We start from the raw sequence: 12,649 nt of genomic DNA on the forward strand, positions 1-12,649 counted from the left end.
TATGGTGAACTGGATATATTTTGGGTGCAAAACTCCTGTTATTGTCCAGAGAGTGCTCTGAGGTGAAGGTAAAGGTAAAAGCCTAATATGTTTATAACAGGAAGAATTTCTGAAATTAGAGAAGGGCTGTGTTAGATGATACAGGCAAACAGATCCAGCAGGTGAGAACACAAGTGATTATGGGGAAGATGCTGGCAGAAGACAGTGTAAAAATGGTTGCCGCACACACCAAATGCGAAACAACCAAAGAAAGGTGTCCACTCTTTTACCATAATATTTTTCTAAGCACTGACTTCCTGATGCCAAATGGGCTACTTCTCTCTTATGCAAACAATGGAATCAGTAAAGGGAAAAACCCTCATTTTTCTGATGGAAAAATCACTGCACAGTTAAAGACAAAACCCAGATAGTTCTCATAGACTTTTTGCTAGTTTCCCCCTAAAATTAAATAACCAATTCTGTTAATCATAAGAGATTCTGATGAGGAAGATGTCTGTTGAGAGACAGTAGCACAGGGAAATGTTTGCCATATTTAGATCTCCTTTCATTAAAAATAAAGAGGCCATTTCAGGTCAATCATCTTGAGCTCTTTTCTTTAAGGGAATGACTCTCCAGCATGGCTCATTACATTAAAGGATTTCACAGGCCTGAGTTATAGCTATTGGTATAATCACAGGTATCAGAAATAAGAATAGTTATTTCTTATTTCTTTGTGAATGGAAAATGAAAAGGTCATTCAGTGTATGGTACTTCAAACACTTGAAAGGGAAAGTATTTTACTGCTTGCTTAGCTTTTAAGAGGAAGCCTACAGAGGGTAGAAGCAACGACAGGTAGACTGAGAGGAATACTGAGAAATTGTCTTAACAGCCAGCTATCAGGTTAGGAAAGCTAAACCCTGATAGAATCAGTTCTGGCCAGGGATGTCAGGGGCATCAAGAAAAGCATCTATAGGTACAATGATAATAGGAAGAACAGGGAAAATGTGGGTGCTTTCAGGAAGGGGATGGGGGACCTGGTTACTCAGGACATGGAGAAGGCTGAGATACTCAGTGATGGTTTTGCCTCGATCTTCACTGGCACATCTTCTGTCCACACTGCCCACACTGCAGAGGCAAAGGCAGGGACTGAAAGAATGAAGAACCACCAGCTGTGGGAGATCAGGTTTGAGACCATCTAAAGAACCTGAAGGTGCACAAGCTCATGGAACTGAGATACATCCACAGGTCCTGAGAGAACTGCTGGATGATGTTGCTGAGCCACTACCCATTGATTTCAGGAGTCAGGGCAATCCAGCCATGTTCCCCCTGATGGGAAGGCAGGATGATCAGTCTCACCTCTGTGCTGGGCAACACCATGGAGCAGACCTCTTGGAAACTGCTGAGGCACGTGGAAAATCAGGCAATGACTGGTGACAGTCAACACAGAGCTGTGGTCAATGGCTTGGCTTGATATCCAAGTGCAGCCCAGTGCCTGATCCCACAAAAGCTGTTACTTTGAAGCAGCATCTGTGGCTGAGAAAACACACTAATTTATTGGAGGCTGTGAGAGACTTCTCCATATTTCCACATTCTTACACTCTTCCTTAAACATCTCCATTCTTGCACTCTTCCTTAAACATCTCCTAGCATCCAGTTCTGGAGACAGAATGCTTTTGATTTAACTCTTTGGTTATGTTCATGTAACTGAATTTTGGTGTGGATTTTCCCTCTTTTTTTGGTTTTGATGTTTTCTTCTGTATTTTCTAAAGATACGTTTTACTCCATGCAGTTACAGATTATTGTTTCTTAACTTGTAATGGAAAACTAGTCACTGTAACCTATTTCCATCCCTACAAACAGGTACATAGGCTGATTTAAACATCTCTCTTGTTTCAGGGCATAAGTGAATGTCTCTGAGGGTAACCAGCTATCCTAACAATGCCTGATGAATCCCAGTCTGGGAGCATTAAGAACAGGCTTTTTTCTCAAGTAACATATGTGAACACTTCTGGAGGCTGTTTGCCATGACCTGATCCATAACTCATGAGGCTCATTGTTTGATAACAACAAGAATTACAAAATCAAGGTTGATGAAATAACTTCTGCTTCACATCTAAAAAATATCTTTAAAAAGCTTTTCATTGGTTTCTAATATTCATCCTAATATTCATCCACTGACAAATTAGGAAAAACATACATGAACGTTATAATCAATATTAGTCGGATAGCAGGATATTCTCTTCCAAGGCATAACCTTTTAGATGAAGCTTTACTATTGATCTCTAAAGTCAGCATTTTTTCTCTTGCCATTCTCATTGGCTGAAATGTAGCAGGGAGAATCTCCCCAGTAAATTCAGGTTACATTGTGCTTCAGCAGGGTTGTCACCGGTGGAGCAGAAACAGTAACTGTGTTCTCACGTACATTTGTTGCTGTGAGTGTGGTATACATTAAAATACAGGCTCAGCCACATTCACCAAATCCATCCTAGAGTATCAGACCTCTATTTCTAAGGCACTGAACTTAGATGCTCAGGTCAATCTGGAAGCATCCTAAGGCTTTCACCAAGCTTTTAATTCCTGGATTATTTTCTTCTGCCTGAAGTTTCCCTTCTGCTTCCCTTTTGTTTGCTACTAATGCTTCATCTCTTCTGGGAGGGTGATTCACAGTTAATCAGCTCATCTATTCTGAGCCACTCACACCCAGGGCTCCGTGGCCAGGCCAGCAGGCATTGCTGGAGCCCCTCGCTCTCCTCGGGGGCTTTGCTGTCCCTGCTGGCCTGTCACTGGGACACAATTACATCAACCATTGGGCCAGCTGCAAACGGGGGGGCATCGACAATTGCAGAAAATGGGATTTGGGGTATCTAATGAGCAGCTTATTTACATGAATACACCAGGTAAAGCAGGGGAAGAAAAGTTCTACAGCTCGGAACATAAATTATTATTAGGCAGATAGAGAGAAAAATTTCCTGCACTTGAACAGGAACATCTACATTATGTTTAACTTCCCCCCCACCCGCCCCCGCTGCTTTCTTTTCTACAGAAAATATAGTTTTCACAATTTGAACAAATATTTAAATATTCAGTGGTTATTCAATTGAGATTTTGAATGAATTCTTCCACTTTATTATCAACATTTGGGGAGTACAAACATGTTCTGTATCGTGAATTCTGGAATATACCTGACTTTGGTTGCTTCACATACATAAAACACAGTTAGAAAGCACAGTACAAATTCCATATTAGTGTCTGCTTTTGTCTTTTAAGTAGAAGAAATTCTGCATGCTCATCCTGTCCTCACCTTTCTGGTTTCCTCTGACTTAGCATTACCAGATTTACAAGCTGTATTTGTTTTGGTTTAGAGCAAAATTTTGGGAGAGAGAGTTTTTAGAGAGGCTTTAGTAGGAAGATAAATTTAATTTTTTTTTAATTAGTTTGGGAGTAGCTCTGCCTCTTTAATGTCAATCCATGTTCCAAAAAAGGAAGATGTGATGAAATATTACAGTGATGAAATGTAAGAAATTCTGTTAGCCACTCCTAAAATGCAGGGGGTTTTCCACATTGTTATTTTACACTGTATCAGCATTGTGTTTACCAGCTTCCTTATTTTTTAACTCGTTACTGACAGTTTTTTTGCTTTTGCAACAGATTTTAACAATATTTCTCTAAACTCACCACCATGTGATGGTTATATGTGCAACACTTAGTGCACTGTTTAAAGGATTAGAATATCCTGTCTGAGCACAGTAATTTTGGTTACATTTGGGAATGACTGAGGGAGACAGAGAACAGCACTACAGATCAAACAACGACTCAGGGCTGGGGACAGGTCCATCCACAGCACAGAACAGGGCAGGGCTCAACGCTGAGGTCTGAGCTTACACATGGCTGCTGTTGCAGAGGCTGTGGGTGGAACCTGTGGTGGAAGCACCTCATCTCAAGCACTCAAATTAGTACCAGAAACACTCCTCCTCATCTCCCCAAACATGTCTTTGACTTACTGTAACTGTGAATAAATCTTCCAGGACTTTTTGCATAGTGTTTAGCACGTTTTAAATTTATTACTTGAATGAGGGTGGTATGATTTTTCCTACCCAGGCTCTCTGGGGAGCAAATGGGATATTAAAGGATCTCAGATGGGATATACTCTCTCCCATCTTTCTAGCTAAGTTCTTCAGCCAAGCACTTGGTGTCCACAATGATTTGCACTTTGGAGGCCTTTTAAAGATAAATTTTCATTTCTTTCATTCCTCACTGCAGATCCTCCTCAACCCTAAATAAAGTTAAAAATTGCTACATTATACTAAAATCCTCCAAACCTTCATGAAAACTTCTCATAAATCATGTTTAATGAAATATTTGGGTACCTGTTTGTTCCTGTTTGCCAACTCCAACACAGCATGTTTCAAAAGCTGTCTATCTGTGATTTTTGAGTCAATGTAAGACGTTTTCAGCAGACTGCATTCAATTTCTGAGAAATCTCCAGACCCCTTTATGACCTTGCTTGGCCTTGAGATTCTCTCTAGTCATGTTTTACTGTCTTTTCAGCCGCTTTGGTCTCCGTGCCCACAGTGCACAATGTTCTGTCACAGCTCTGCCAGGCACCTCTCCCAGCCCCTCCTTCTGCCTCTTTCCTTTGACTTCTGCAATCCTTGGACACTGAATACCTGAGACTCCGGCCTGTGCCCATGGGCACGGCTCCCCTCTGCACGGGGGTTTCCAAGATGTGGAAGGGCAGTCCTGCTCCTCATCTGGCCTGGATATCAGTGGATATTCAGGGCTTGGGATCAAGCCGTGACGCCGTTTGCCCCCATCAGTCCCGGCCTGGCCCTGCTGTTCGGTGTCACTCCAGGCTGCTCTTCAGCTGCTAAACGCGACGGGCAGCTGAGGAGGCCAGAAAGGAGTGCGGCTGGTCCTGCCTGAATCTTCCTGAGGGGAGCGGGGCCCGTCCCGCCGCGGGGTTCCCGCCTGAATCCCCCTGAGGGGAGCGGGGCCTCTCCGCATTGCCATTGCCGAGCCCCGGCGCTCCCGGCCGCAGTCACAGAGATACAGGATAGGTCGGGTAGGAAGGGACTTTTTGGGGCATCTGGTCCAACCTCCCTGTCCAGACAGTGATGAGAACACATGGTACAAGATTGTGTCCTGACGGTTCTGGAATATTCCCCGTGAGGGAGACTCCACATCCTCTCGGGACAATCTGTTCCAGTGCTCGGGCTCTCGCGCAGGGAAGAAATTCTGCCTCGTTTTCGGGTGGAACTTGCTGTGCATCAGTTCCTGCCCGTTGCCGGTTTTCCTGTGGCTCAGCACCACGACCAGAGCCCGGTCCTTTCCCTGACGGTTGCCCCATACAGGGACACACCGCCAGCCCCGGGCCCCGCCGCACTACAGCTCCCGGCAACCTCCGCGCCGTGACTCGGCCGGGGCGCCGCGGCGCGGGCCGGGATGGAGTGAGGGGCGAGCGGCGGACAGAGCGCGGCCCTGCGGCCCCCGCCCGTGTCTCGCTCCGCCCCGGGTCTATGCGGACCCCCGGAGACCATGGGATCCAGGATCAAGTGAGTGCCCTCCGCAGCTCTCCAGCCCCGCTTCAGGCCCTCGGGAGAGCGAGAAGGGGACTGACTTCTCCGCCCTCCCTCCGCTCCGTGTGAGGCCGCGCGGGCGGGACCCCGGCCGAGTCCGTGGGCCTCGGGTTGGGCGAGGAGAGGGAGAAGGAAGGGGAGAGCGCTCCCTTCCCCGCCGGCCGGAGGGACGGGCAGGACGGGCCGTCCGACCTCAACTCCGGGCAGGACCCCGGCGGGACCTTCCGGCCCTGCCCCAGGAGAAGGGCGAGAGCCGACCCTGCCTCACACCGAGCCCGCTGCCCCTCCCGTTCTCCGGGCCGGGCGGGGAGCGCAGTGCAATGTTATCGGTGCAGGCCTGAGGGAGGGTGGGGGTGCTGGGTTGGGAACATCATCATTGCCAGCACGGCCGATGCCTGTTCGGGGGGTGTGGAGGGGTCGAGAGAGTGCAAATTTCTTTGCCCGGAGTGTGCTGACGGAACGACTACAGTCTGGCTAGGACATCGCCAAAGTGCATTAGCAAAGGGGTTTGGGGGAAGGAGATGAGTGATGCAAGTGATTGATGTGCTGGGCCTGCAGATCCATGCCCTCAATCTTGGGTTTTTTTTAAAATTTTCATAGAATTGGTGGTTGATTTATCGGTAAGCCTTGTTGGTATGTTTGGTATAGTCACTTTAGAAGTCTCAGTTTGTTCGTGTGCCATTCCAGGAAAATTCAGTTCCTCGGACACAGGTAGAGGTGTAATAAAGTTATTGCCAAGCAGGGAGTGCTGACATCTCTGTGTGTGGAAGGGTTACAGAGTGGAGAGACCCAGGCAGATCCTGTTTTATTCAGCAAGTGCGGTTGAGCACTTATTTTTCCTTCTTGAACACAGTGTTCTTCAGGATTACATTGGGCTTTAACTTTTCAGTTGTTTTGTTTAACTTGAATACAAGACTGGAGGGGACGTAATTTGTGCGATGACACATCTTCATGTTCCCAAGCCCATGGGCTGGATAGATGAAAACATGTCTCTTCAGCCAGGTGTTTTAGGAAAATGTAAGCGGATAATGAGTGTTTGTAATGACAGCACTGTGGCAATTGGTTGGTTCCAGAAAGGAATGAACCTTTCTTCCTTCCTTAAACATACTGTGGGCATGAGTTTTGCACCTTTTTGGAGTATGTGTTCTCAACTGTTGCTGCAGAGAAATGAAAGCCTGAGAAACTGGTTAAACTCTTACAGTCAAATACAGGTAGAATTGAAAACTGTACGTATTTCGGCAGCACAGCAGACTGTATCTCTGACTCGCACCTTCGGACCCTGCAGCAGTCACCCTTGCTTGGATGACTTCAAAATTATGATCCAAAATTACTTGTTATGATGACCTTGTCTTAAATCTTTTAGGGGGTTGATGCTTACTTTAAGTGCAGTTTGTTTTGTGGTGCACACTGAATCCACAGGCTGTGTTTGCCATCTTTGGGTTTGTGGTTGCTGATTGGACTTCAGTGGCTTTGAGTAGACTTTGCTAAATGAGAATGTCATCAGGTAGGTGAGATGCTCCAACTAGGAACTGGTGTCAGCGAGATGTAGCTGTTAGAAATACTTGGTGCAGCCAGCAGAATTAAGGACTTTTTCTGTGCTAAGTCTTTCAATGTGAACTTGTCTTTCCCAATCACCAGAGTAGCAGAGGTAATAAAGAGGTAATAAACCCAGGTAAACATTGCTTTTCATTCTTCTTGGACTTTGTGAGAAAGCATTTTGTCCACTGAGTGATTAAGCAACTTTGCCTTGAGCAACACTTAATAAACGGCTTTTTTTCCACTTTGGACAGAGCGCTGTGCCTGAGTAGTGTAAGGACAAAATTTCAAAACAGTCTTAAAATATATAGAGTGAGAGAGCCTGTCTGAGTAAGAGGCTTTTCTGGTCTGCCTTTCTGAGCTGGATGTTTAATCCAGCAAGGACTTTAATGTTGGTAAGTAACTTCCTTATTGGGACGGGTTGGAAGTGTGAATGGGAGAACTGTTTGTTAACTGGGTAGGGTGAGTGAGGCACATCTGCTTTAGGGGTGTCACCAGTGTGTGCTGGAGCCCCAGTAAACATCCAGCAGTCTGATCCCTTGCTTCCTGCAGTAGATTGATAACTATGAGGGATATTAAATGTGCATGCACTGTGATAGACTCTGCATGAGCCTGGGCGTATCTGTCAGTTAGATTTCTGATGGGTGTATAATAATGAGTCATTTGAGTGAAAGATTGCTTAGAGAAAAGTATCAGTAGCTGCATCAGACTGAAGTGAAAGAAATCAAGGAATTGCCAGCAGTCCTGTAAGCTTTTGGCTTCTGTGTAGCTGCAGGCAAAAAAAAAAGCTAAATTGAGTGTTGTGCTGGGTTAATCCTCTGTTGGGGCACGTCTCAGGGAACGTGCCAGGCACTCTGTGCCAGCCAGGTGAGGTAGCATAGGAGCCTTGTTAACCTGCTGCTGTCACTGCTCCCGAGCCTCTGTACTCCATGTTACAAGACAGAAAGGATTTCTTATTTATTTATTTTAAATAATGTGTCAATATCAATCTGTTCAGCAGAATGGCATTGCACTGTAAAAACAGTTGGCATGTCCCTTTCCAGAGGTGGCTGTGTTTCACTGGTGGCACAATAGATGCCAAGTGTACATCTGGGAAAGCTTTCAGAGATTTAACAGAACATTTGTTATGTACTAAGATGAAATATTATCTACCCAGGGAATACCAGGCAAAAAAGTTAAATATATGGAAATTAATCAAGGCTTCGGTTATAGTTTCTGAATTGAATTAGTGATTACAGGTTTCTGCTAATAATTTACTTTCTGCAAGAGCTGAGCAACTAAATCTTGTTACAGGACAACTAATTATCAGGCAATGTCAGACTCTTCTCTTATGCCTCAGTTCTTCAGCAGAATGATACTTTCTGTCATAAGTGCTATTGCATTTTCCTATGTGTACCAAAAATGCTCCTGACAGAATTGAAATAGGCTCTAGATATGTAAAGTATGTACTTCCAGCCATCCAGCTTTGGAGAAGGGCTTGGTTTAATTTTATTCTGAGTAAATCTCTTACAGTTTGGTAAAAACTACATTTTTTGATCATAAAAGGTGCATAAATATCTTATTTGAAATATCTTATTTCAGTGTAAAATTGAATTTCATATGGATTGCTTTGAAATGGATGTTATTTCTAGATCAGAGATTTGAAGTAATTCATACAAGTAGCATTTATCACAGAAGTATTATTTTCTCATACAACTTCTTCCTAAGTTAGTGTTTACAGAGAAGTATTGCATTTCCTTCTGAAATTACCTACTTCTCAAATAAGTGGGGTACTATGTCTCTTTGTACCCCTGTGCCCTATGTATTTTTTAAAATTGCATCTTATTGTTCACTTGGTAAGTGATTTTTGGGAGGAGGGAAAACTTGGTGTGTGTTCAAGGCTCTTGTGCTGTGGAGGATTGCTGGGGCTGGGGTTTCTGTGCAATTCTCAGGTGACACTGGACTACAGAATACACATTTCTGATCCTGTTTATGCTGTATTTGCAAACTGTATGAAGTCTCATAGTGAGTTGTTTCCTTAATGCCTCTGAAAAGTTATAAAATGTCCACAATCCAACAATGACTTCATTCTCATACTGAGGTGTTGGTTGTTGAATGCAGCCTTTAATACTGAATTTCTCACTTGGGAAGGCTACTTTAATTTCACTGTTCATAGAAATAAATGGACATTTGTCATGGAAAATTAAAATACAAAATGTGATGTCTTTTTGTCTGAAAGGTTTGGAATATAGTCTGTGCTCCTGCCAGCTGTGCTACCCAGTGCTTTCACTTAAGAATTTGAACTTGGGTTCTAACATAATGCTAAAAAGGTGTTTGTTGTTTTAACCATTAGCTGTAAAAATATAAAGTTTGTAAACTTTTAATTAAGGAAACAGGGTGCTAAAAATAAAGACACAAACAAGGAGGGTATGATAAGGCTGCCCAGCAATGTGTATGAAAGGAAAAATGCATTTCTGGTGCTCTGTGGGTGTCGTTCCATCCTCACCCCGTAGCGTGGCTGTAGGAATGGAGCTAAACCCCAGTATTTGCAGGTTATGGGCTGCAACTTGAGTAGCACAGCGAGAATTGTGCAAGTTTGCTTTTATACTGCACAATAACAGCTGACTTTGGATTTCTCATAACTTATGAGTGTAGTTTTCTGATAAAACAGCTACTTAAGACAAATCAGTTGGGAACTGGTGGCAAATTAAATTACCATTAATTGAGTTGTGAACCATTGTTGCTCCTGAGAGGTGCTCTGTAAAACCGAGGAGTGTGATCCTGTGCTACTGAAAGCAGTGGTAGCTTTTCTGTCAGTTTAAATAGGTGTGGGGTTTGGCTTAGAGCCACTTGAGTTAGGCTAAGTGGGCCTGTGGCACGGTTAGAAATGTTTTCCTTAATCCTTTTGGTGTTAAAGTAGGATTAAAAATAATAGAAATTCTCTGAAGAGTTAAGCTGAACTCCTCGACATGCTTATATGTTTGGTTTGAAACGTTGGGTAAGATGAGTTTAATTTTTAAATTATCATTCAGTTAGGAATTTTAGTATATGTATTTATGGGCTTTGCCATTATTTTTGTCGTTAGCTGTAAGGAAGTTACAAAATTCACAAGTAAGTTATACCACAGCAATTTTCTAATGTTAGTTTGCATTAACACATAGGAGACAATATTATCACTCTACAAGCAGCTGTAAATTTGGAACAGTAATTATGCAATTTTGATTCTTGATTTTAACCAGAAAGTCTAAGAATAAAGTGTCACATGTTCAGACCTGCAGAATCCTTATTTCAGGATTACAGTCTTTTTAATCTCATAAAAAAATATCTGGAATACCTAAAATTGTTAGTCAGGAATTAAGTCAAAATATTCTTTCAGATATAATCACCTGCTGCCTTTGCATACTCATTACGAGATGTAATTCCAGAGCATCACTTAGAGAGTTAAATTAGTAAGAACTGGAAATATACACTAAATTGTTTGTTTGTTTTGTAGTAATATCATTAACTTTTTACTTTTACTACTGATATATTTATAACTCTTGAGCAAAGTAAATCTCTTTCCTCAAGCATAATTTACATCTTCTAGCTGAATTTGGTATGGTTTTTGACTGTCACACTTATTTCCATGCATCTGGCAAATTTCTGGAGTTAAGATTGGAGTCTCATGAGACCAAACCTCGTGCATTTGTAATATTCTCCAGCATGGCCTTTTTTTGGCAGAGAGGTAGAAATATTTTGACAGGTATTAAAAAGGGGCACTGTCTTCATCTTAAATACAGCCTCTTAAGTTTTTCAGTAGTGTGTGCAGAAAGTGATTTTGCCTCCTCTTGACTGCATCTACTTTTTTTTTTTCTGCTTTTCCTGGGCAAATAGATGTCATGAAGTTGAACCCAAGGGTCACAGTAATGAAAATGTGAATTTGGGTGCTGTTTGTTCAGTGTTGGACAATGTGACTTTTCAGTTTGGTGAAAAGTTCCCAATCCTTTTTTTTGCCTGAAAAAAATCCCTGTATTTAGCACCTTACAAAGGTCTGATGAGAAATCATTCAAGGCTGTAAACCAAGAAATGGAGATTCTCTAGTTGTTATTGTACTGTGTGCATGCCGAGAACCCTTTCTGACTGCCTCATTGCAAGTGCACTTAAACCAAATTCTCAGTGTGCTAAATACCTTCTTGTGTTTCAGACAAAATCCAGAAACTACCTTTGAGGTGTATGCAGAAGTGACCCACTCAGGAGTCAGTTGCATCGGGAAAGGTACTGTTTGCACTGTTTCTACCTCTTTATTGGCTAAAACTATTCTTAAGAACCATATATTGTGAGATAATGAAATATATTTAACATTATGCTGTTCTAGCTTTTAAAAATATCTTAATTACTGGTTCTATGGAATCTTTTACAGTTAGGACTAAAAATTAGAAATTTTTCTGTACCTGATTGTGGATAATTTTCAGGTTTCTTTGACTGTTTTGTCTCTTTTTGTCTTTTAAAATAGCAATAACTCTTTTCTTGATTAGGTTGAAAAAGTAAGTACTTTTTAAGATTGGTATTTGCTGCTCATGTAAAAAAGGGTAGTTCTAAACCCAAAAAATACTCTTGAAACATCTTGTTTGGAATTTGTTTTTACTTCCTCTTTCTTACTTGTCTACAGAGGTATTTTTATTTGCTCCCAGAGTTTTCGCTTTGATCAAATGACTTTATCTGGAAACTAGGCATGGATGCAGCTTATGATTTGGTTAACTGTTCTTACCATTGTTATCAAGTCATAATTACACAACTATTTTTCTGTAATAGTATTTTTGATAAGTATTCCTATGTTTATGGTAGAGAAGTCCCATCACTGCTGAAACCAACATGTAAGTATGTTTGGGAATTTTTGATTGCACTTTTATCTCACCTGAGGAACTTGAACAAATAAGCAGGAAAAGCAAAGGTTGAAATTCATAATGCCAAAATTTAGTTCAAGGTACTGTTATAAGGGTTCAGTCTCTAGAATGGCACAAAAAGGAAGTTCGTAAAAATTAGATAATTATGATTAGTCAGCATGTACTGAAGTAGTATTTATTTTGTCTTTTATTAAACAGTCACATGTGTGTGGTAGATATGGTGTAATGAACCAATAGAAAAGATTTTTCTATTTTATTGACTGGAAAGCCACTTACCTCCTTTTATATCTGTATTTGTTACAGTCTGCGAAAGTCAAATAGCTGCAACTCCTTCCTTGCCTGCCAAAGCCTCCATAGGAGTTGTAGCTGGAATACAGTTTTGGCTTGTCCTACTGCTCTGTGCCATCACAACTATTTGATGTAACTGCAGGAGCCCTTTTAATAACTGGTCTTTGTTTCTGCACATCTGACCTGGATTCTAGTGCCAGAAAATCTGAACAAATTTGACCATAAACATTACATTGTACAGTACTAGTGTCTGGGTATAATCTTCTCTTTGAAGTTTGTTTGCATCCCCCTGGAGGGATTAATTCCCTGCTGTGGGAAGGTGGGTTAAAAAGCACGGAAACTACTTTACAGGTTTTTAATTGGAGAATTTAGTATACATTTTGTTCTATAAACCGACTGATTCTGTGG

General features: G+C 42.1%; 1 protein-coding gene across 6 annotated transcripts in view; it reads left to right on the top strand.

Annotated features, from left to right (window-relative positions):
- The first annotated feature begins 5,389 nt into the window (after positions 1–5,389).
- Positions 5,390–12,649, top strand: part of DENND1A (DENN domain containing 1A) — a 147,651-nt gene continuing 140,391 nt past the window's right edge. For all 6 annotated transcript variants that reach the window (XM_030961780.1, XM_030961781.1, XM_030961775.1 and 3 more), the window contains exons 1-2: positions 5,390–5,531; positions 11,254–11,324. In XM_030961780.1, coding sequence (XP_030817640.1) covers positions 5,515–5,531; positions 11,254–11,324 — 88 coding nt within the window. In that variant the 5' untranslated portion in view covers positions 5,390–5,514. The remainder of the gene's footprint in view (positions 5,532–11,253; positions 11,325–12,649) is intronic.

Source organism: Camarhynchus parvulus, chromosome 17 (assembly GCF_901933205.1).
Source record: "Camarhynchus parvulus chromosome 17, STF_HiC, whole genome shotgun sequence".
NCBI classification, from domain to species: Eukaryota; Metazoa; Chordata; class Aves; order Passeriformes; family Thraupidae; genus Camarhynchus; species Camarhynchus parvulus.